General features: G+C 41.8%; 1 protein-coding gene across 3 annotated transcripts; it reads right to left on the minus strand.

Moving 5' to 3' along the window:
* Nucleotides 1-12,086: 12,086 nt before the first annotated feature.
* On the minus strand, nt 12,087-23,440 carry hnf4g (hepatocyte nuclear factor 4, gamma). Of its 3 annotated transcripts, none has more exons than XM_042068702.1 (10): nt 23,300-23,440; nt 17,809-17,977; nt 17,399-17,493; nt 16,432-16,538; nt 15,607-15,762; nt 15,136-15,223; nt 14,827-14,979; nt 14,453-14,689; nt 13,986-14,126; nt 12,087-12,534 (listed from the first exon to the last, which is right to left on the minus strand). In XM_042068702.1, exons 1-10 carry the CDS (start codon nt 23,319-23,321, stop codon nt 12,398-12,400), a joined length of 1,305 nt encoding a protein of 434 aa, XP_041924636.1. In that variant the 5' UTR covers nt 23,322-23,440; the 3' UTR covers nt 12,087-12,397. The 3 variants fall into 3 exon arrangements, with proteins under 3 accessions (XP_041924636.1, XP_041924634.1, XP_041924635.1); XM_042068700.1 differs by lacking the exon at nt 23,300-23,440 and adding an exon at nt 19,892-20,133; XM_042068701.1 differs by lacking the exon at nt 23,300-23,440 and adding an exon at nt 19,892-20,125 and having other exon boundaries at nt 13,986-14,108.
* Between the last annotated feature and the right edge of the window lie 759 nt (nt 23,441-24,199).

The following is a 24,199-nucleotide window of genomic DNA, read 5'->3' on the forward strand; positions in this document are numbered from 1 at the left end:
AGTATTTACAGTCTGTGCTTCACATCTGATGGTTCAGACAGCATAGCGTATAATCTAACGTCACTCTAACAAGCTCTACAACATATGTACAGTGATTTTTAACACACTCACAGTTTTAACATTAATTTGGTAAACCATTATGAACTTTGAAATGATGGATATTGAGGGGGGGGGGGGGACAACACAAAAACATGATGGTTATGATGGTGATTTAAGAGGTCTAAATGGGTTAAAAAATTGCTAAAATGGGTTACTTACATACTTCTTAAAATATAAGCAACAACCAACAAATATAAGCAACATGTATTTATTTTTAAATAAATGTAGAAGGGTTGATGTCTTTTCACAGGTAAGAGAGGCATAAATAAATCACCACAATGCATATATGCTGCAGGGGAGACAATGGCAGTTGTCATTGTGAGGACTATTACACGACCGCTTCCACATTAGGACACACAGGTTGGATGAGAATCACCCTTAGCCCCCCCCCTGCACCCCAGCCTCAAGCCAAGCGTTCACGCCTTCAACACATCATTGCTTCAAATGAGCATCAGCAAGCCAGAAGAATCTCTGTCTGCAAATCACATCCCTTAATGATCATTTGACTGCATTTGTCCCAAGAATCACTCATCTTCTGCTCTCTCTCTCTCCCTCTTTCTCCTTCATTCTCTCCAACTCTCTCTCTCTCTCCTGCCGACCAATGGGACGCAGTGATGAAGCAATCTCGGCCCCTTGCATGATTAAAGATGATGGATAACCTCTAGCAGATCAAAAAGAGAGAGAGAGATAGGGGGAAGAGAAAGGAAAGCAAGAGCCTGGGCGAGCGAGCAAGGAGAGCCAGACTGCACACGATAAATCTGCCCACCTTAAATGTCAAAGGGACTGACATGCCCTCATTGGTGTGGATGTGGGGAGGAGTGCGTGTGGGGGAAAGGCTGAGAATTAACACACGAGGATTAAGCCTAAGGGAATACTGAGGCGCCTGTAAAGAGAGGGCTCATCCCTGTAACGTTATCAGCAGCACAGCCCGGGCTGCCTCCCACTGAAGCCTCATCATCAACCAGCCTCATCTGAGCCCCAGCATCCTGCACAGACACACGCACGCCCCTCATCAGGAGGAGAGCAGAATTACAACAACGTCACATTCAAGACGAGGCTAACAGCGCTGGAAATGGCCTTCACGCAGGCACACACACACAGAGGAGACAGAGGAGAGACGCAAATGGGACACAACCCCAGAAATTACACAGCAAACTGACAGACAAACAGGCAGGCAGGCAAGCGATAGACAGACAAAGCCACATGCAATCTGCATTGAAGAAAGATTAAATGGAGGTCAGGAGAAACAAAGAGTCACATGCTGAATGCGTCGTAAAAATCTGAGTATATTTACCAGAGTGCTTGCCTCCTCTCTCTCTCTCTCTCTTTCTTTCTCTTTCTCTCTCTTTCCCTGTGTGACTGAAGCGCCCCAATTCAGGCTGTGCTTGGCGAGTGTGTTCAGGAGTGTGTGTGTACGTATGTGGTGAGTGCATGTGTGAGTGTGTGTGTGCATGCCTCCTCTCGGACAGAAAAATCAGACAGGGTGATAACACAGTGCAGCAGGCACACTCACTCACTCACTCTCACACACACAGAGCCACGCACACACACGCACACACACACACACACACACACACACACACACACACACACACACACACACACACACACACACACACACACACGCTTGTGGTACCATGGCCCCAGAGACGCGTGACCCAAAATGACGCCCAGGAGTCAGCAGCTGACCCCCTGCGAGCTGGTGTGGGGTGATTAATTCCCTTTGCCCTTGACACCAGCTCCCCCATATTCTTGTGAATCCATCACTACCCCTCTCCTCCCCTACCTCCAGCCGCACCCCACCCCGCTCCGATCCCCCAAAATCCTCTCCAATAGAGAACACATGGACCTCTCTCTCCTTTAGTCTCTCTCTCTTCCTCCAAAAAGGGGAAATGCACGCCACCCTGAGCCTCCCTCAGAAATGGACATATGGGGGAAACGTGGAAACAGCGCTCAGCCATCACACAACACGCTGTTTCGCCGAGCACCGACTCAGAGAACAAGCCACCACAGACGTCACAATATTTTTCTTTCTCCCTCTGTCTCCTCTGACCGCAGATTCTTCGATGGTTGCACCGCCACAGCGGCGGCGGAGGCCGCTGCTATTTTCTGACAGACCAAATTACCCATTCAGCCTCTTTTTTTTCTTTTTTGATTATGTGCCGGACAGCAGAATTTTGGGGCGCTGCAAAATGCTAATTTTTTTTCCTCCTTTTTATTTATTTATTTTTTCTCTCTCCTCTCCTCTCCTCTCCTCTCCTCTCCAAGCCAGCCAGCCAGCCTGACACCATGACAGCAATCCCAGCTGTCACTAGGACACCATGAAGAGAGCAATCTACCATCCAGGGATATGAATTTCTGATCAGTGGCTGGCAAACTACTGCCGAGGCTTACCGTAATCCCATTGGACAGCGGCGGCTGATGAACACTGGGAAGCGGGCCGCCACAATGGAGAGGAGCTCACAATTGCAGGCATCTGCCCACAATTTAGAACCATGCGAGCGCAGGCGAGACGTGCAACAACAAGCTGTAATTTAGCTGCTGGAGCAGTTATGTAGATTACTCTAACTTGAGCTGCCCTTTTCAGGGGATTTTTTTTTTCTCACACACCGTTTGCTTCATTTTAAATTACCATTCTGTCAAACAACAGCCTCCGGACTACAGGAATGGGGGTGACACACTGTTTAACAAACATTTTTACATACTCCCCTCTAGGTCAAACACTACTTAATCAAGTTACATTCAGCTCATTCTGGGCAGCACAAAAGGTCTTGACTAATACAAAAATAGGATTATTAGCAAAATAGGAGATGCGTGTTTTTTTTATTATTTAGCATGCAGGTGGCTAATGTCCCTTCAATTATAATATCACAATGGGTTGTCAGACCACTCTGCCATTTGCACATTTTAAGGACACTCTGGCTTTTCCACCCAGGCAGACGCTAGCTTTCCACTGATGTGATGTAGCATTCCCGACTCACAACGAGTTTAACTTGGGGACCTAAGAGTCTGTGTGTCCGAATAACCATGGGACCTCCTACACACACACACACACACTCTGCCTGATACAGTTGACCAATGCTACCAGGCAGTGCGAGCCCAAGGCAGACAGTGCACCTCCTCAGAGAGGTCATGAAGTGTATACTGTGTGCTCACCTGCCCAGTGTAATTTTGCAAATGTTATTGCACGTCTGTATCAGAGTATGGCATAGGGCCGTCTGGTCCTCTGTAGTGTTTGCAGCATTTCAGTGTTACCTTTTATAAAATAGGAAAAGATGACGGGGGGGGGGGGGGGATCCTCTTGCTCTACTTACAGACGGTAGGCAAAGAGTAAGAAGGGGGATGAAACGGATCTCAGAATCACACCTTGCACGCTTCTTCAAAGGCAGTCCAGCTGACAGAGTCTCCAAAAGGAGCTGGGTCTGTCAGATGTACTGGTACAGGCTGGGCAGTTTGTACAAGTTTCCACAGATCAGAGAAGTGAACAGACTCCTGTATCAATCTACAAATACATGACAGCTTTTGACAACGTGTACAATTAATTATGAATGGGACTACGCATCCAGAGAGAAATTATTCTTTTATGTAATCAAGCAACAAAATACATTGAAATAATACTTTCTATCAGTTATTGCACACTCACTCACTCTCACACACACACACACATACACACACACAGATATACAGTAACAAAAGCAATACGAAATATGAAAACTGAAATATTATTTCTAATCAGTAATTACTGCCAGCATCAGTGAGGTTAAAGAATGAATTATCCCTGCAGAGGTGGAATACAAATGGATCTGTTTCATATTTTACAGTGGCTTACAGCAAAATAGATTTACAAGATATTTTTTGTTTACTCCCGCAAAGTCGGCAACCTCCCCACCTAATGTTTAACACACTGAATAAGTGCATAAGGTGCCTTTGATCAATCACCCAGTCTTTCTTGTGGGCTTTGGGGAAAAAGCCGCTCATAATTAATAACACATTTCAGAGTTATAGTTCATTATTCGACAGGGAGTCAGAAGGGCAGACTTCGTTTACAACAAGGCTGTGACACTCAGAGTAACGAAAATGTATCGACTCTTGCAAGGCAGGCGGTGGGGGATCGGATCCAAAAACACGCACCGCAAAATTGCAACGAGCAGCACACTAAAACAGTTTGCCTCTGCTGCACTGCTCATAATGTGGTGCGCTGAAATACGAGACAGATACCGTGTGTGGTGCTTTTCAGTGACACAGTGGCCTGACGCCACGAAAACAACATGTCCCACAAGTTGAACTTTTCAACTGCGGAGAAAAAGGAACAATGAAAAACAGCATGTCTTCTCTGCGGAGAATCCTATAAGTAGTGAGAAATCAGATTTCAGGATAATGACAGGCAAAGCTGTAATGAATGTGGCAAGTGTTTTTCTTGTTTGTTTTTTTCTTGTTTCCAGAGCTTAAGTTTGGACACACACATACACGCACACATACCCAAGACACTGTGGGACGTTTTGACGTGCTGACGCCACAGCGATGGTGCGAATGGAATCAGCAGAGTTGAGCTTAAGCAAATTAATTCACCTGAGTAGCAGGATGGTAAGAGGCACTGAATATTAACAGTGCTCTTATTGTAATTGCATGATTAGAGTATTCCTTGAACTCTGAATACAACCATTATTTCTGTATTTTTACACTCCAATTTAATCAGAGTACCCCTCCCGTGACACGGTTATATTTATGTGTTCTGTGTTTGCAGGCCTGTTTGTGAGACACCTGATGTCTTCTTTCTGTCTCTCCTCACTCTCGCCCCCCACCCTCACCCCCACCCCGCCCCACACACACACTTTTTTTTATTTTCCTGCTGACAGGAAGCAGGTAGCGTGATATCACCCTGATAAAAGACAGACAATAGCGCCCAATCTGAGGCCATCATTCCCCCCACCCCCCCACACACACACAACCCCTTACCCCCCTTCCCTTTCTCTATCTCGCTCTCTCGTCCGCAGAGGAGCCTCACCCATCGAGCACAGGTGATTTACAATATGGAGAGGGATTGCTCGGGATCTTCATGATGGGCCCCTCCGCCTAGGCAACAATATTAAAGAAGGTTAAGGAAATGAAATTAGGACCAGGGCTCAGCAGCACGGGCGAGCAGGCGAGCGAGAGCGAGATTGGGGAAAAACCCGAGGACAGGGGAGAGAAACAGATAGGAAGGGAATGCATTAGACTGATGAAAGTGGCGCTGGGCTGCTCGCTGATCAGGAGTTCGGGGATGAATACTTTGCCAGAGCAAAAGAGGAACGCGGGGAGGAAGAGATGACAGCGCCGAGGGGGTAATGAGAACACGCCACGCCGCGCGCTCTCCCCCTGCTGATTGTATGGAGGCGCCTAATCTGATCACAGTAAGGGAGGAAGGACCCTCATGTCATTTCTGGGGAGGGGCGGGGGGTTGAGGGGGGTGTAAGGGGGGGGAGGGGTGGCGTTTCATCCTGCCATTGTGGTGATGGAGCAGCCTTCAGTCTTGAGCTCCTGCCCCATGATGAGTGTCTCGCATATGAGGGGTTACAGGAAGTTCACGTGAACGAATGAAGTCCATTCCCAAGGAGCACAGAAGATAAGGATGAGAGAAAGAGAGAGAGAGAGAGAGAAAGAGAGAGAGAGAGAGAGAGAGAGAGAGAGTTAGGGAGTGCAGGCGGTGTTTTCAATTTACAGCTAGGGCGTGAGGAAACGCACGTCAGACAGAGAAATACAAAAAGCTCCCCACAGAGGTGGCCTGGAAACACCTGGTGAAGAATGTGCACTCGTCCGCACACCCCACGACCTGCCAGGATGAATTGTGGGATTGGGCTCACTCCCATATGAATTAGTCGAAAATTGGAGGGGAGAAATATTCCACAAATTCGATAGTCGCTTCAGCTTACTTTCATAATCATCATTATAAACACTGGATGGCACAGCTCAAACTTGAAGCATATATGAAACTTTTGCAGGTGCCAGTGTGTGCTGCTTTAAAAAAAAAAAAATCACCTATTTTTTACCTGTGTTTGATTTGATAACTTAAACCAAGGGCAAGTCACATTGCAACTCGCCTTTAGGCTAACCCCATCCTGACACACGCAGTAAGCTTGAATTACAGGAGTCAGCCAAGCAGCCAAGTTTCAAATAACCAATATCACCTCATTATCACGGAGGTGAGCAGAAATATTATTGGTGGCAAATTAAGCTGTTACAACTGCAGCCATGTTGAAATATACAGTGTAAATAAATGCGCCCCACCAAAGTTTGACTTTATCAGGAAGCATGCTGAGTTCCAATCTTCCCCATGCAGGTAGGTTATTTACCTCATGGGCGTATTGGGGAGCAGAGGGGTTGCCAAGGCCTATCTGCCCCAGACACATGTCTGACAGGATGGTTCAGCAAATATACAAACGCATTTTTAGAAAAAGCCAGGTTGCATCTCCAAAGACACAAATATGCACAGGAAGTTCTCCAGGTGGAATTTAATGCAACATGCATTTCAATTCTGTGTGTGTGTGTGTGTGTGTGTGTGTGTGTGTGTGTGTGTGTGTGTGTGTGTGTGTGTTGAGGTTTTATTTCAGTATAGCAAAAAGGTAAAGCTTTGTTTACAAATACATGCTTGTCTTCCATGTGACAGTCATACAGTATCAGTATGAGTTACAGTGATGATTCCAAAGATTAATATTTTCTGTACATCATTTAAAACAAAACAAAAAGGATCCATGCAAACTTCTAAAATCAGGATTGGAAAAGCTCTCATGAATTATCTGAAAATCAGATTCAGGAGATGAATCCAGGCTAAATAAATGATGCCATTTCAGTCCCAACAATGGCCTTCCCTTCAGAAGAAAGAGCCTAAATGCACTAAATGCATGTCCCCTGTAGCCTTATTTATCAGTGGAGAAATGAGAAATGTATTATTCCACACAGGCCAGCGCTAATGGAGATGTCCTCTCCAAATGTTGTTTATCAGGGCCATAATGAGGGCAGTATTACACCACAAGAGCAAGGCCTAATGGACTTAAATCCATTTACAACAACTTTACAAAAAAAAGAAAGACAGAAAAAGAAGAGGGGAAAAAACTGCATACAGGGGTGCAATTTCAAGGTGCACAAAACTGTCAGCAATCAGTTTCTCTCATTTCCCACCCGCTTCTGTGGAGTAGTCGGCCACAGCTCCACTCAGTGGCTCACACATCAGTCTAGGCAGCGGGGGCTGTGATCATTTTCTTTGTGATTAACGGTTCTATAACTACATCACCCAAAAAATGATAGAATGTGTCTAAAAGCACATTAGTCAGTGTTAAATAACTCTAGAACTTTCATCTTTGTGATGCGCCCACCAAAGTGAGAAAGTCTGTGTTCTGCAATTACTTTTGGCAATCATTAGAAAGAGTGAAGTGTAAATAATTTACCTTTCATTTACGATAACACTGCCTTTTTACAAAAAAAAAAAGGCAGAAGAAGACGAACACTACAAATCTAATTATTTTGCTCAAGCATTTGAGGAGAGTTCTTTGAAAGTACAAAGGAAGCCACTGAATCTGTGTAATTAATTTCCTATTACTATTTACATGTACATTTCATAATTATTCAAATGTCTATAGAGTGAAGCGTTTTCTGGGGAAGAGAGTGATTTTCAACGCTTGGCTTCCCATTGTAATCAAGGTCTTTCTAACGTGATATCTGAAGGCCACGCCTGAGTAAATAATTCAGCAGGTTACAGAGATGGTGGCATAGCACAGAGCACTAGTGTTATAAGCGAGGCAGTAAAATATATTGGGGAACGATCACAAAACACTGACACGTTTAATGGAGAAAGATTAGGCTGTACTACATCAACTGGATTTGAATTGAATACATTTCACGAGTGCTTTCTCCCATGCTGGCTGGACAGACTGTGAACTATCCAAGAGAGCCAAACAATGTGCATCCAGCCTTGTATTTGCCTGTGAATTTGGCCCTTTGTTTATCAGAATATACAGCAGGGAGGACATAGCGCCATACTTGTTCACAGTCACCTGTACTCGGCGAGGGTCAAGATTTAAGCATTAGCCTAAACAAAACAGACTATAGAAAAGGGTTTATTTTGGCATCACAAAGGGGAATTTGAAGTGGGTTTGCGTCTTAAATAGCAAAGGGTTAAATTGCAAATGGATGCAACGTTTCTTCCACCCACAGTCAAGTTAATGGCAGAACATTATGTTGATCCTGTGGAGTCAGTAACGTTGGGGAATTATGAGTAAATGTATGTGTGAAAAATGACGGGGCGCAATCTTTACCCTTAATCTCTCAGTGAATGGCAGTCTGGTCCCCTGCCTGACATACACCATCAATTTCAAACTGTACTTACATTACCCTGGGTATACGTGCTGAGATTTTCTACTCGCTGTTGCCAACTCTGAGAGCTGAGTGGGGTGGACCCCATTTTGCAATGTCAACTTTTCTTGACAAGTCCTGCAGTGTTCTTGGCCACCACATTTTGGATTTTTTTTAACCTGACAAATAAGATGGGTGACCAAAAAGAATGACTATTAGGGGGGAAACCCCTTAAAATTTTCCAACGTGTCTGATTTATACTGACTCACTGGACAAACCCCCATTAGTGAGCTACGCCACAACTAGAGGAACATTTCAATTCCTGTTTTTGCATTTTCCAAATAATAAAAAATGCAAGGGGACCGCTGATTTCCATGTACAACAATGACAGGCACCCTGTGTTCCTCTGTGCCTTCCATCTCAGTGCCAAAGCCTTGTAGTGCCATCTAATGGTGTACTATGGTACTGCGCCGCAAAGATCCCGGCTTTTGTCCCCTTTGTATCTTTCTTTTTTTAACACCATCAATATTCTGCATTTAAAAATAGCTCATTCATTGTGGGAACTGTTATTGATTTATAATGCCAAAAGACAATATTTTCTGTGTCTGCACAATTTTATTTTTTTCCTATACAGTATGTGTGAGTTCCCTTCCTCATACTGTTTTAAAGGCAGGCTGGAACCTAAACAACTAGGGCAATTCAAGGAAAGGCTTGAGAAAAGGCATTTTCAACCTGAGAATTAATACAGAAACACACACAAACACACACACACACACACACGCACACGCACACACCCGCTCTCTCTCTGAGCGCAGCCTCACTGTCATTATAATGTCAAGCGGTTGTGTGCAGGCATCCGCCACGTAAAGCAAACACAAAGAAAGGAAATGCTTATTTTATCCCCTCCACACCGCTCAGTATCAGCTGCCAGGACTTAATACACACCCGTCACACCGAGGAAAGGCACTCGAAATGAGGCGAGTGTGACTGGAATACAAAAACACCAGTTCAAGTTCGGGGGAAAAGGCACACGTGGCATCCCAGGGCTTTTCATTAAAGGGCTGGGAATGCACTGTGTCTCCTGCATAAAACCTTGCGGTTTAACCTGATCCGCTGCGTGGCTCTATTACTGTACTGATTGGGGATTTGGGCCTGTTTATTTCTCAATCCTCTCTCGCACGGGTTTGGTTCCTGGAAGCTCTCGTGGCAGAGCATGGAGGCACCACTGCATCCTACGGTTCATTGGTGCCTTTTGCCTTTTTGACACTTACAGGGTCAGACACTGGCCTCGTAACATAGGTCACATGTAGAACATTCACTGTTCTTCATACAAGCCGAGGGATTACAATCTACTGGTATTTTCTCCTTCCTGTTGAAACATTTTTTTGTTGAAAAATATTGGATTCTCTGATCATGGCTTTAAAGAAAACGTGTAGGCCTACTACACAAAAGCACTTACTGCTGCTGGTTCAAGGCATGATCACAATAAACCCAAAGGCATGTTGCAAGGGTGTATTCACAAACATAGCATTACTGAAGTGAATGACATTCAGTTGAAAAGAAGATAGACAAGAGCCTTGTTTACTGGCACTTACATTCCTTTTTCCCTTTTCCTTTCCTTCAATCTTTGAATGAATGGTTGGTAATAAGTGAGGGAAATTCATTCCATGTCAACATTTTATTAAAAGCATCCCTGTAAACACCTGCAATAACTTGCAGCTTTCATTTAAAGGTGCCATGTGTAATGTCCGCCAAAAAATAAATTCATACTCCACATTCCATAAAAGATGGGGGCAGTATACCTCCAGAAGGTGAGTTGGTCTACCCTATAGTAACAACCGAGACATGTGTATTGCAGTTTGGCTGGTGGTTATGTTGCCCGCATACCGTCTCCCATGGCCAAAACTGGTATTATGACACCTGTCGGGCTGTGGCTAGTAATTTAGCATGCTAATTCAGGTTGATATCTCTGCAGCACTATACCTTGTCATTTTTTAAATGACATCATCGTCCTAATTTCTTCTCATTCTTTTGATGCGTGTAGCTCATTTTTTGGATATTTTTACCTCAATTCTTACACATGGCACCTTTAAAGCAACCTTCACCTTAAACAAAAAGGCCATTTTGTCTGGAGGCAATGTATTCCCAAATGCCCAATTTAATTATATTAGGTCAGAGTGCCAATGAAGAGGTCAACACAGTTACTAAAATGTATAGACCTCTTTAGCGCAACACCATACTCCACAATATACCTTACAAAATGAAATCTCCCTTTGATGCATTTCATTAAATCAATGAAATCAAGCAAACTCGTATGGACAGCATGTGTGCCTTTAGCAAGCTCTGTTTTGAATTCTAGAACTCTTGCCTGGTCTGGCCTGTCTGAATATTTCAGAACCTGAGTACAGTAAAGAAATTCCTACTCATACCCATAACTGTGCGCCTTAAAGCTTGATACATTTGGTCTTCTCTTGGGAGACAGAAACATCTTCCTGACTATTTTGTTGTTGCAGTGTTTGGCTAAGTCAAAAGCTTATGGGACCATTCTACATATTCCATAGGCTATCATGGAAAAATTTAGCAATATCATCTGAATACACTGGCCTATAGCCTAGGCTACTGTAGTCTCAGCAGCACACTTAAGGCCATTGGGTAGTGTTTCATGTGTGTATTTGGAGACATAATATAGTCTACAGATACAGAGTTAAAACACAGTCTCACTGTCATCAAGCTTACCCCTCTTTGTGATGAAGACATGGAGGTCCTTCTAGAAACTTCTGGCTACACAGAACCTGTCCTGGCTTGACCTGCTGCCTGAAAAGTGAAACATTTTAACGGTGTTAGACTCACCGCAGGAAATATGTTAAAACAATAAACTGTAGGCCTATGACACAAATTAATTTTTCTCAAACTGCAGACACTGCTAAAGGTGTTTCAACTTTTTTGTCAGTCTTGTTTAGGCCTATATATTTTACCGAATTAGCCAAGTAGAAAAAGGCTAGGTCAATATGGCTGCTTTTTCTCACCTTTTTCATTCTATCCACTTTTGTCAGATTGACATAGGCTAGTGTCAGCTTCATCTTGTCATCCTCATTTGTAAAAAGCAAAAGTGACTCATCATCAGTCAATTCAAATAGACTAGCTTACTCACAAACAAACTAGCTAAAGCCGCCAACGATGACGTTAGGGACTATGGCCTGCACGCAATGCTCCAAAGTTTGACAGACCATCACACCACCCATGTCCTTCTCGCGCACACATCTCACTCTTTCCCACATATTTGAAGATTTTTGTCAATTTGGACAGATTCTAACAGAGAAACCCCCTCCCCATTCCGCTATGGCCCTGCAAAATGTTCAACAGATAGTCTGCACAAAAGCTACATTGATTGCACATGAGCATTATTACTTATAGCTATAGCCTACTTTCAAAATTACACATGTGTAGGCCATGCAATAGATGCATGAACAGAAATAATCATTTGGTCTTTGACATAGTGTAGGCTACCTTTTATTCATACGCTTGCAAATGTACAAAGCATTTAGTTTTCGAAAATTGTTCAGAATTTCAATAATATTTACTAAATAAATTACCTGACTTCTTCTTTACAACTTATAAAAATATGTTATTAAACTAAACTAATCAACAGTGACAAATGTCAGAGAATTTATGTGAAAAACAGAAGGACTCACAATTTACTTTTTGAATGACATCTAGCCAAAATTACATACAGTTATCATGTCTTAACAGTTACAACACCTAGAAACATTGAGTATGGTCATACAAAACAAATGCTACATCACCAGTAACAACAAACAACCCCACCGCATGTTACTAAATTAACAAATTTATTCATATAGGCATGAAGTAGAGGCATAATGGAAATAAAAATGATCCTCTAAAATTTTCACATTTAAAAATATAACATTCAGATATCTATAACGTTAGTTTTCTAAAAAGGCACAAAGAGGCTTCAGAGAGGAGGATCTGGGGATTGTCTGTTCATCTGGTCCGTGGCAGGGAGTAGAATGGTGGTGGGACTAGATGCTGCTTTGTACATCTCCTGGTTGGGCAGCTGTTGAGGAGAGGGGATGGGGGTCTCTGGAGAAGCTATAGGGAAAGACAGTGGTAGTGGTTTAACATGGTATTACAGCCAAGAAGAAGTTATCAGGTTTGTATGAAAGAGTGACTTTTAAAAAGTTTCAAAGAAAATCCTGCATCTGGATTCTGATGTAGATACAATTGAACCCACTAACACACACACACACACACACACACGCACGCACACACACAAGATAACAATACCCTCTACATAAGACTAATAATAAAAAAATATTAAGGAAAAAGCTGCTTTCAGAGTGCAAGAACAAGTGGTGTCCTTAAACTGTAGAGCTCATCAGGACCACTTTCTAAGATGAAAAGTATGGTGCTAAGTCAGGTATAGCTAGGATCAGATCTGGGACAAAATCTATGTGAGATGCCACTGCTATCTCTGTATGTATACACTAAGAGGGCAGACCTCCTCGGCTAAGGCAAAATGACGTATCTCGCAGTATTAGCACAACTGAAATAAAAATTATGGATCCACCCCTAATACAAATTCAGTCCAAAATTCAATTGGTTCATTCATTCAAATTTCATGGAAATTGGGCCAGTCGCTGCTTTTTGTTTGTTTTTGTATTTTTGCATAATCCTGCTTATAGACCGACAACAACAAAAAAACACAACCATAACCTTCTTGGTGGAGGTAACAGTATGTATTTGACTACAATGTCACTTGCATTACTTTCCTAGTGTCTTCATTCATAATATCTTTGAATATATGATTGGAAATAAGAAAAAAGAAACTAAAGCAGTTAGTTCCATGTCGACATTAAATGCACAAATGTAAACACCTGCACTAACTCACAGAATTCATTTAAAGCTGAATTTACAAATACTCTTAAAAATACTCTTACAACATTGGATGCACCATACAAATCATAGCCTACCTTAAACACACAAAAAAGTTTAAATCGTGCTTTATCAGAATATACCCAATGTACTGATTGCCATCAACCAACTGCACTAAGCTACAACTTACTACCTGCAGATAAGCAAATCCCTTAACTCTATGTAGGCCTGTGTGTGTGTGTGTGTGTGTGTGTGTGTGTGTGTGTGTGTGGATTGGAAGACATGTTGACTAAAGGCCTTTCTAATTAGTCCTGTCTAGGGTTATAAACAGGTGGTATCGGAATTACCATCCAAAAATTCAAGACCACGACAGTGTTCATTGCTGTTGAGCAATAATATACTCAGCAACAAACTAACTCTCAGTACTGTTCAAAAGCTAACCCCCCAGAGTTCTATGTATCACCACCACTGCTCTTGTTGGTTTGTTTGTTTGTTTACAAGGGATACTGCACATTAATGCAAATTACTGTAAATACAAGAGTAAGCCAGAAAGGCTCATTTTCATCTGTAGTTCCTGGCTAGATGTTACAATAGACCTCATAAGAATAACAACAAAACAGAACAAGTAAACAAAGAAAACAAAACAAACATGACAACCCTATGCATACCGATCTGCTGTATATGCACAGAAGCTGGGATGGAGCTGATGACAAGAGTGTGGCCAGTATGAGGGTCCTGAGCAAGCTGGGGATGGCCAGGGGGAAGCAGGTGGGGCTGCTCTGTGGTTATCCCTGGGGACGACAGGTCAGCTGGTCAAACATACACAGTACAAGATGAGCACCTTTACATAGTACAAGATGAGCACCTTTACATGTTAGAGTAGCAGTTAGCACTGTGTCACCTGCCATTCTTATGATCTGGGTTCTATTCTCTTTCAATACATGTCATTTTGGATAACAACATCTGATAAGTACTCATTGCCTTTCGACAGAGTATGATGCTACTTGATGATGGACTCATCATGAAGACATGATATGGACTCATATGGATATTTGGCATCAGTATACTATACAGTCTTAATAATCAGATTTTTGCAGTACACCAATAGCACATCTCCACTGTGTCTCACACCCACCTCCAAGCAGCATTTCCTGCAGCAGGTTGTCAATCTTGGCCAGGCCGAAGAGCTTGATGAACTGCAGCTGCTCGATCATCTGCCAGGTGATGCTCTGCAGGGTGGGCAGCAGGAGCAGCAGCTCGCCAAAGCGGCCCCGCGAATCGTACTGCCGGTCGTTGATGTAGTCCTCCAAGCTCATCTGGACCTGATACCTCATATTTTTAATCTTGGCTGGGTCTCGAAGGCTCTTGGCATCTGAAGAGGGTCACATAAAAAAAATATGTTGAACAAGTACAAAAAACATGAGGTGCATGTGTTGATATCAAGAAGGAAGAATTGTGTGTTTGGGTGTGTTAATGCTAGACAAGCCGATGGGGAAAATAAACAGTTACCGGGGTCAAAGAAAACGATAGCTTTTAAGGCTGCATATTCATTGTCATCGATCTGGATATCTTGGAAGGGTAAGACTAATTCGTCCAGGACACGGTTGGCGACTCGATTGATCTCTGCCTCAGGACAGTTCCGGTGGATTACACAACCATTACCTGGGGGTGGATAGTATCCATAAGAAAACCAAGGTCTGGGACAGAAAAGAAATCTTCATACATACATTTCAAAAGTAAATGTTTCACAGGCCATTTATATGTATAACATTGCCGTGTTGTATTTTTTTTTTAATCATGTGGGATGGCAGTGTTTACCGAGAAGCAAGATGTCTTTGTAGGGCATTGACCTCTTGGCCACACCAAGTAAGAGGTGTTCTCCAGCGTGCGCTCTTAGGAGACTCACCTGGAGGAAAATAGACACTGTTAGTCTAACTCAATATGTAATTCATAATTTCAACAAAAAATTCAGTTTTAACAGCTTTTTATATACTAGGGACAAACAAATGTATGTTAAATCAGGTGAGTGAGTAACTAGATATTCTAAAAAGTTTACTTCATTTCAATAGTCAATTATTTTAGTAAATAAATGTGGGTTGGGGGTCAAGGTTAGAAACATATTATTGTCTGGCTAAGTTCACCATTAGGTGAGCATTAATTCTAGTAGATAGGTAGATATAGTTGTTTACAGAGTCTCTAAAATGGACTATCCAAATAACATGTAACTCAAAGTTAAAGCAAGCCCTTTTCCCATTAATGTTCGCTATTTGGTTTTACAGTGTCCATTACCTGGTCATCAAGTGGCAATTCACTGAAAGCCGGAATGTATTTAGCCCATTCTACCAGAACGAGCAGCTGTTGTTTCATGGACTCACAGACGTCAGCTATGGTAGCTGATTTCGTCTCTGAGACATCAGGGGGCACTGTGGGGTTGATGGCGTTGATCTTCAAAGAAACAGACAGAACGCTGATATGAACTCGTAGTCAAAGCCTCAGTCAGAGAGTCATGTATTAGTCTATTTCACAGCTTATTGGCTCCTTCACAGTAAACTCTCCAAAGCTTAAGTACCCATGCAGATTATTAGAGACATTTATAAAATTAACTAACGATGAACATGAACAGAGACATTACAGGACTTGATAAACCAAAAAAAAATCCTAATGTGAATCATGGCTGCCATCACTCAGCACCAATAATATGTTTTGTGCACACAAATACACTCAAAAGAGTAATCAGTGTCAATCATAAATCCTGTAAATCCAGTTAAAAAAAAATATTTCCTCATCTAAAAAGATTTTCCTCATGGAACAAGTAAGCACAATCTAATCAGAAGAGTTTCTCTTTGATTTGCATAATCATAAACATTGCAACCATACATTTTCTCTCTCTCTGTGTGTATGGGTATGTGTGTGTGTGTGTGTGTGTGTGTGTGTGTGTGTGTGTGTCTGCAATGCCTGATTAATTTGCATGTTTACAGCATGTGTCAAACTTTGGCAGAAATCTTTTTGTCTGCCTGCGTGTATATGTGTCCTGTCACCTTGTGTGTTTTTATTTTGTCTTCTTTGCCATGCTGTGTGTTGAATGTGTGGGAACCCAGCTGCTACCTTACTTACCTGTTGTGATAGGGACTCTGCCTGTGCAAGTAAGGTGATAGGGGGCAGGTCACTGGTTTCCTGTAGGTTTCTTCTTGAGCTGATACGATCCCTTTCATTTTGTACCGCTGCAAAACACACACACACACACACACACACACACACACACACACACACACACACACACACACACACACACACACACACACACAAAATCTAACTGATTAGACAGCTAATCACGGCCAAAGATTATAACTGATTAGCTGTTTCAGTTAATTGACAGAGAAGTAGGCTTGTTCTCCCCCAGGACAGGGATCTGAATCTAATAGACAGACAGTTGTTCATTGGTGATATGAGAAGCCTGTGTCTGGCATCTTGATGAGGAGATATTAGCTATCAGCTGATTAAAAATGTAATGACATCCCTCAAGAAACAAGGCTTTTCATGCTTATTTGCATACTAATTTCAGCAGTATATGCCCTTTTTTTAAAAAGGTTACAGGCTAAACCACCCCCCCCCCCCCTTCTTTATTTCTATTCAGGAAAAAGGACCAACTTAGTTGTTTTCATTTTTACTTTTGAGACTGGGAAAACCTGATGAGGGCTGGTTGAAACCAAAGAGTGGAGCAAAAGGTAAAACTTTAACCGATCACAACCCAGAACAACATGTTCGCTGGGCGGGTGAAGGAGAAAGCACATGATCGCCCATCATAAACTGCACTGCCAAGGTTATCCTTCCAATAAACAGCACATTCCTTGTGTAATCAATGCCTCGTTTATGGCTGCTTACCATTTCAGGTCCTGAGCGTGGCTCTCTCACTCTTTCACCCTTCCCTCTATCTCCCTCTCTTTCTCTCCCTGAACAAACCACTGTATGTGTACCTGATAATTCCCTTCTCTATACTTACGGCACACTAACTCAGTTTGCAATCTCTTATTTGTGTATGAGGCACAAGTGTGTAAAAAATTACTGGATGAGTTCAAATTACCTTCTTTCTTCATTCCAGCTCTAAAGCATTTGTGGAGACGGCAAAACCGACACTGATTCCTTTTGTCTTTGTCGACTACACATTGGCGATTGAACCTGCGAAGGCAAAAGGAAATCCCCACCATAGATCAGTGTGTGTTTGCAGAAGCCATTGAGTTGACGGCTAGTATTAAAACCTGGAATCCCTGTGCTTGAAAAGTGACACACCCTTCTGCTTATCAGAACCTGTTAAGTACGTGTGAGAAATGTCTTTGACCTGCCATTGTGCTTATACTGCACTGTTTATATTAGTAAATGTTTAAAATGTATTTTGGGCGGACAGCAACTTGTGTGTTTGTGTGTCTTGCGTGAGCCGGATGGTGATATGCTGATATGGGCCCCATGCTCTTTGTGGATGCGGGTGGCTCTAACCTGCAAGAATAGACGTGGCTCTTGCGTATGCTCCGTCTGAAGAAGCCCTTGCAGCCGTCACAGCTGGAAGCGCCGTAGTGTTTGCCAGTGGCTTTGTCCCCGCAGATGGCACAGTTGGAGTTCATGCCATTATCCCCCTGGTTCATGTTGGGTTCGGCCGGCATGATGTCTGTTGGGGGGGGGGGGGGGGGGGGGGGGACAGACACAGAAAACACACACATATATGACATCCCATGAGGCCGAGTGTGTCTCTAAGTGTCCACTCCGAGTCTTATCAACACCATCCAGTCTCAGCATCCTAGCGGTTAGCCCAGTTCAGCGTATCAACCTGAAAGATGCATGGACGAACCGCAGAGAGGCTTAGGTAGATGTCTATCAAACTGGGCTGTCTTTCAATAAGTATGGAGCTAATTGGGTAGCTGAAGATTTCAATGAGGGAGTTCTGCATATGTGAACAAAGGGTCTCCACCAAAGCAGGCCCTCTTGTGTAATCAGGAACTGGCACCCCTCTGTTAGGGTACAGCGGCGGGAGAAATCAATCATTCCTTTGTGCATTCAAAATCATAACATTTCAACAAAAGAACTGCAACAGGGGACTTCTCCCTTTTTATGTGCAGTCTGATTGAAATCTCCTTGTTATGTAGGACAGACTTAATCAGGATTATCCATTGTATGTTTTTATCTTCAAGACACATATTCAATGGAGACTGGCATTGTGGTTGCTATTTTGCTATTAATACGTGTGGAGTGCAACCTCTTTATGATTCAGCATAATCCATAACTTAATCTGCACTCGCATTTTTTATAAATGAGATGCACAAGACTCTGTTTTCCTTTTCTTGAATAATTGCATCACTGTGAGTTGTTACTGCTCTGCTTAATTCAATTCTTTGTGTTATATTTTTTAGGGTTTGCTGGCAAGGGAGAATCAAAATGAAAATGTGAATCTCCAGAGATTGACAAAGTCATTTGAAACAGTTGAACAGTTGAACAGTTGAAGGCAGAATCTTAAAACAATGATCTCAGGTCATCTATAGTCCTGCAGCTAATACATCTTCAATCTAAAGAGGCCTCACATTGGTTTCTCTTTGTTTATCACTGTCCAAGACCTGTAACGTGTTATCTCCAAGTTCGACAAACACCAACAGCAGAACAATTGGCATACACAAGCCTTAGTTTGCATTCAATATCTGACAGAAGTAATGTGTTGTGTTCAGCCAAACTTTCTGAGAGCAGCCTGATTAGAAATGGCGGTAACCTATGCGTGCCCTTTGAATAGTTCTTTATTCATGTTATTTTATGACTCCTCTCTATCACAAGGGATGCCAGTGCACTGCACAGTAAAGATAACAAGGCCAATCTGTCCCAAAGAGAAACCACAGGCTCTGCATTTTACACCAAGATTTGTGTAATCACAATGACAAAGAAAGTACTAAGTCATTTTCTACACCACTATGAGAAAATCCACACATTTTATAATTAAGCTTTTTAACTGATGGCATGGCTAACTGGCACCTGACACGTTTTTTTTAATGGGATACTATGAAAGCCTAAAGGAACCCCAGTTATATTTTGAGCAAAGTTAAATGGCAACTCTCGAATTTTAGCTAATCATTAGCTGCTTGGGCTTGATGGCAGGTAATATGGAAAGGAATTATTCAACCATTCCTGAAAAGATCCAGGCAGACTTGAAGACAAAATATCTTCATTCAGTCAACAGCCTTTTAAAACTTTGTTTTCTCCTTCAGCAACAGCAACCACATTTTTCTGTCCACACTGAATTTTTAAGTGGCCAGAACAGTAAACTACCACCAAGGAAAGGATACGTTATGCTTCATGGAAGACATAAACACCTGTCATACAAATACAGATCTGTAAAGTTCCATCTACACTCGCTCTACATTCCTTAACCCTCAGTCAGAACTGTCACTTTGCATTCAAATCTAATGGCCATCGCCCTATGTGCCCAGTAACACTTTGACTAATTAACCATTAGTGCTGGTTACGGATGTGGGCAGCCACCAGACAGACAAATGGCTAGTATCCCTGTCTGTGTCAATGAGCTCAAATGCCTACCACTCACCCCCTTCATAAAGGACGTCTGCATTCTCAAACCCAAGGGTGCTGTAGGTGGGATCCAGACCCTCGGAGTAATTGGCCACCTCCATGTCCAGCAGGGATTTAGAGAGAGGTGTTGGAGGATACTTCATACCTGCCCAACTGTCTCTGCAAAGCCCTTTTACCCAACAGGGCCCTGGAGTTTAGCACGCATGAGGTAACCTGAGGTTGCACATCTCTCTATCTCGCACTGACTGCTGCTGATTTGTCATCCTGGACAAGCAAGGAGGAGCTTTACCTGCTGCTTACGTTGAGGGCTAACACAACTTTATCTGTGCTTATCCAAATTGATCAGAACAATCTGATCACATATCTAATTGTTGAGCCATTAGTGAAAGATTTACTTGTGGGGAGAATGGGGTAAGTTGAGCGTATGGGTAAGATTAGCCACATAAACAAATTTTATCATGTGACAGCATTTTAAGGAAGAGGGAGTCATTATTTACAATCTGTGGAAAGGTACGGCATGTGGCAAATGTGGTAAAAAAATGTGTGTAAAACTAGGCCTATAATTTTTTTGCTCTCTAAGTGGATTCTATTCATGTCCAGAATTAGGGTGATTTAAAGAAAATGGGAATAGAACAATCTTCAGATGCATTACACCTCAACTGGTTTACTTTTAAGCTATGATGTGAGGGCTAACTAGTTCTTGTATTGCATCTGTAAGAAGATTAACTTTGCCTTGATTTTGTGACCTCATTCTATATGGTTCCTTAGTGTTACTAAGCACTAAAGAGACTAGGCTGCAAATTAGTCTGACTTATTTAAGTGAATTAAATGGGCAAATTCAAAGGTAAACAGGCAACAAAAAATTGTATAGGCCTAAACCTGTCTTGGCAAGATTTCAGTTGAATCTATTTGCCAAATGCTCAGTTAAGTGTTTGTTACTGTTTGTAGAAATTAAATGATTGTTTTAAGAAAATAAAAATGTTTTACCTGAATTCTTTGTTTTGGCCCAACTTACCCCACACCTAGGCTAATCTTATCCCATACCCTCATAAGTTGTTGGCTACAGAAGTTGTAGAATTTGAATTTTTGTTTGTGAAGGTTACAAAACAAAACCTCTTTGACACATTAGAATGATGAAAAATTTAAATAGCTCCATTTACCCAGTTCTACCCTATGTCTGATTGACACCATTAAATATTTGGCAAAACTACACATAAACTAGCCAGAGAGGTTTTGGGTAAACGTGAAGAATCATTAAGATCACTGTTTACAAAGGGTGGCAGTGTTTCTGGGGTTTCTGTGTTTCGGCATTCTTGAATAGCATAGGGTAATGTGTTTCATTAATGTTTGTGCTTGTTGTAAAAGTGATACATCCAAATTACCAGACCGTTTGCTCATTATGCCTTTAATGCCAGGCAGATTTCCGTTAATTTCTCATAGCATTCCTAGCTGTTAGCATTTATCTATTCTCATAATATTGCTTCTGAAGTCCACAATATGGCGTGTGACTCTTGTTTCTTGTGTCACATCGTAAATTGAAAAGTAAGTATGAGTCCATTTCAGTATTTGTCAATATGAGACAATTTTACCACCAAGATGGCTATAAAAAACTGTGGTAGAAATAAATTACAATATATCACAGAATCAAATCACAAGGCTTTCTGTATCATAAAAGGTAAAGAATCCCAATAATATTGCATTGTGACCTAAATATCATGATCGTATCATATTGTCACCCTTTGTAAACATATGCCAAAAACAGTCTCAGCCAACCAAGATGGTGCTTCAGGAGCATGAAACTGTGATTTTATTGGCTGTTAAGTTTGAATATTAACAACCTTTTGTGAAATGGCAAAATAACCGCTGACTATACCTTTAACGTTTCAAACCATTTTAGGGCATTCCTTTAACTAGGCCAACAACTAGGTTTTATACACTGGCGTATGATTGAGTCATAACATAGGTATCACAGGTTGGAAAAATGTACTGTTACTTCATAAAAAGTTATATGTGTCAATTACATTAATTGAAGATTTGTACAATAAAGTGCTAGCAAGTTACATACAGCTAAATCCATGGTGTGTCTGCTGTGTAACATGGATTATGAAGAATGATGCTAATATCATAAAATATAATCAAATATCATAAAATGTCTACTAAGAAAATATTTCTCAGTATAACATTTTTACAGTAAAAAAAAGCCTTGATAGAATGCACAAAATAGCACTACACAAAACACAGATTTAGTTTTGGATTCCCTCCGAACAGTACAGTAAAAAATACCATCATTTAAAAAAGCAAACCATAGTTTTACCCTTCACTAGACACTGAGATTAACATGCCAGGGTCAGAGCTCTGGATGAGGAAGTGTGTGGGTAGCTAGTGTGCATCCACAGCATGTTACCATACGGCCATAAAAGATGAAGTCATGTTCCCCTGTATTGCTTTGTAGGTTAAAGGAAACAGACCTGGAAAAAAACAACCAGTTGACTTGGTCGCTGAGCACTGTAAGAAGTCAGTTACAGAGGCGGTCAAGTCCAATAGACTACACTATGTGTGGAGGCTTTGTGCGGAGATATTTCAGTATTTAATAAGTGTATTTTGCTCGTTTGTTTGTATTTTCATTTATTTTGCTTTGATTGCTCAATAAACAGACAGGAAATAAAACAATAGTATCCAATAGAGTGAAAGTTCATAAGCCACACACCTACTCTCAATATCCTTTCCTTTAAGAGATCCCTGCTGTAGCTATACCTTTTCTAAATGAGATGAGCAAGGACCATTTTCTAAGAATAACACAGAACTCATAGCCATACAGTATAGCCACATTGGAATAAGCTAGATCAGTAAACAATCATAGCCTACAAATGCGGATAAATTAACATAGGCTACACACTCACAATATGCTAAAACGTTGGGAAATAGGCTAATGGCATATTAAATTACATAGTAGGCCTATCTTGAAATATAGGCCTACTATTGAAATATACTTCACAGAATGTGATAGTATCTGTTGTTATCTAGGCAATAAAACTAAACATTAATTGACTGATATAATTCAATTTGGCCTCACATAAACATTTAGACTGGACTAGACTACTTAATTTTAAAACATTAAGAGCACAAACAGTTTCGAGAAAAGATAGAGATATTATGGATTTAAACCAGGAAGTCTAGCTTTTGCGACCAAACAACCTAAAGACGAGGTAATGTGAATCCCCGTTTTGACAACAGTAACCTACAATCACGTGATGCAACATAACCAGGGTTCACATTGTGAAGAAGAATGAACTGTCCACCGGTACTGAACTAGGCTATCGTCTTAGTTATGTGCCAGTCGTCATGTTTCAGTTTTGTTAAACTGTCTATAGCAACGACCTGATTGTGCACCACAGTCTCGTTCGAATATGAATGACGGACCTACCTTTCTTGCGGCCTATGTGCATGAATCCGGCAGTTTAAGAATAATTCAGTTCTTCCCGAGTCCGCGCTGTAGCCTGCAATAGATTCAGTGTCGCAAATATGTCGCTTACAATTCATTCAGCCACACATTTGCGGGCGTGAGGGGCCTGTCATTAGATCGATTTACTAAACAAACTGAAAGTTGGGTGGGGATGTTAAACAGTAACTAGCCTCAATAAAAAAGAAAAAGCATCTGTCGACGTTTGTTTATAGGTTCATATGCGCTGAACGTGTTGCTATAGTCGTTCTGTTTAGGCTATAGACTGACAAAAAAAATAGATTGCCTATTTTATTTAGCCTAGGCTACTAGTTTGTGGGTTCTTTATGCCTATCAGAAAATAATTTGGCTGAAACGGTTTCTGTGTCATTCGGATGAGACTTAGGCTACTACATAGGCCTAGGCTATGATTTGTGACTAACCTATACCCTATTGTAATAGTATGACGAGTCACAGGTAGACTGCATTGCAAGTGGTTGGTCCAAAGGCCTGTGTAACCACATCTCCCAAGACCATTATTAGTCGGACCATAGTAGCAGTTTCACTTGAAGACGACAGATGGCGCGCGCGTATTGAGGCTCTTTCCAAAACGGACACTCGTGGCTGCTGAGGCCACTCTACTGAAGAGGTGGACTAACTGCAGTTATGGGACAGGGACAAAACACCTGTTATAGCCTACTGCAGTTTCTTCGAAGTACGGTAACTGTAGTAGGCCACTAATATAATATGTAGGCTAATGTAGCACTATGTTCTACTACTATGCAGTTTCATGTCCAAAATACTGCAGTTCTACCTTAAAGTGCAATACAATGTAGTTGCAATGCAATTTATTCATGTCAAAAATACTGTATGCATATGAATTGC

The sequence above is a fragment of the Alosa sapidissima genome, chromosome 17 (genome assembly GCF_018492685.1).
Source record: "Alosa sapidissima isolate fAloSap1 chromosome 17, fAloSap1.pri, whole genome shotgun sequence".
NCBI classification, from domain to species: domain Eukaryota; kingdom Metazoa; phylum Chordata; class Actinopteri; order Clupeiformes; family Clupeidae; genus Alosa; species Alosa sapidissima.

Bases quoted from the DNA above. Each gene is read 5' to 3' on its own strand.
- hnf4g (XM_042068700.1), bottom strand. From the start codon at position 20,018: ATGAAGTATCCTCCAACACCTCTCTCTAAATCCCTGCTGGACATGGAG. The intron at 17,978-19,891 runs GTGAGTGGTAGG...CCCCCCCAACAG, and splicing joins AGACGTCCTTTATGAAGGGG to ACATCATGCCGGCCGAACCC. The intron at 14,980-15,135 runs GTAAACACTGCC...ATCCACCCCCAG, and splicing joins CAAAGACATCTTGCTTCTCG to GTAATGGTTGTGTAATCCAC.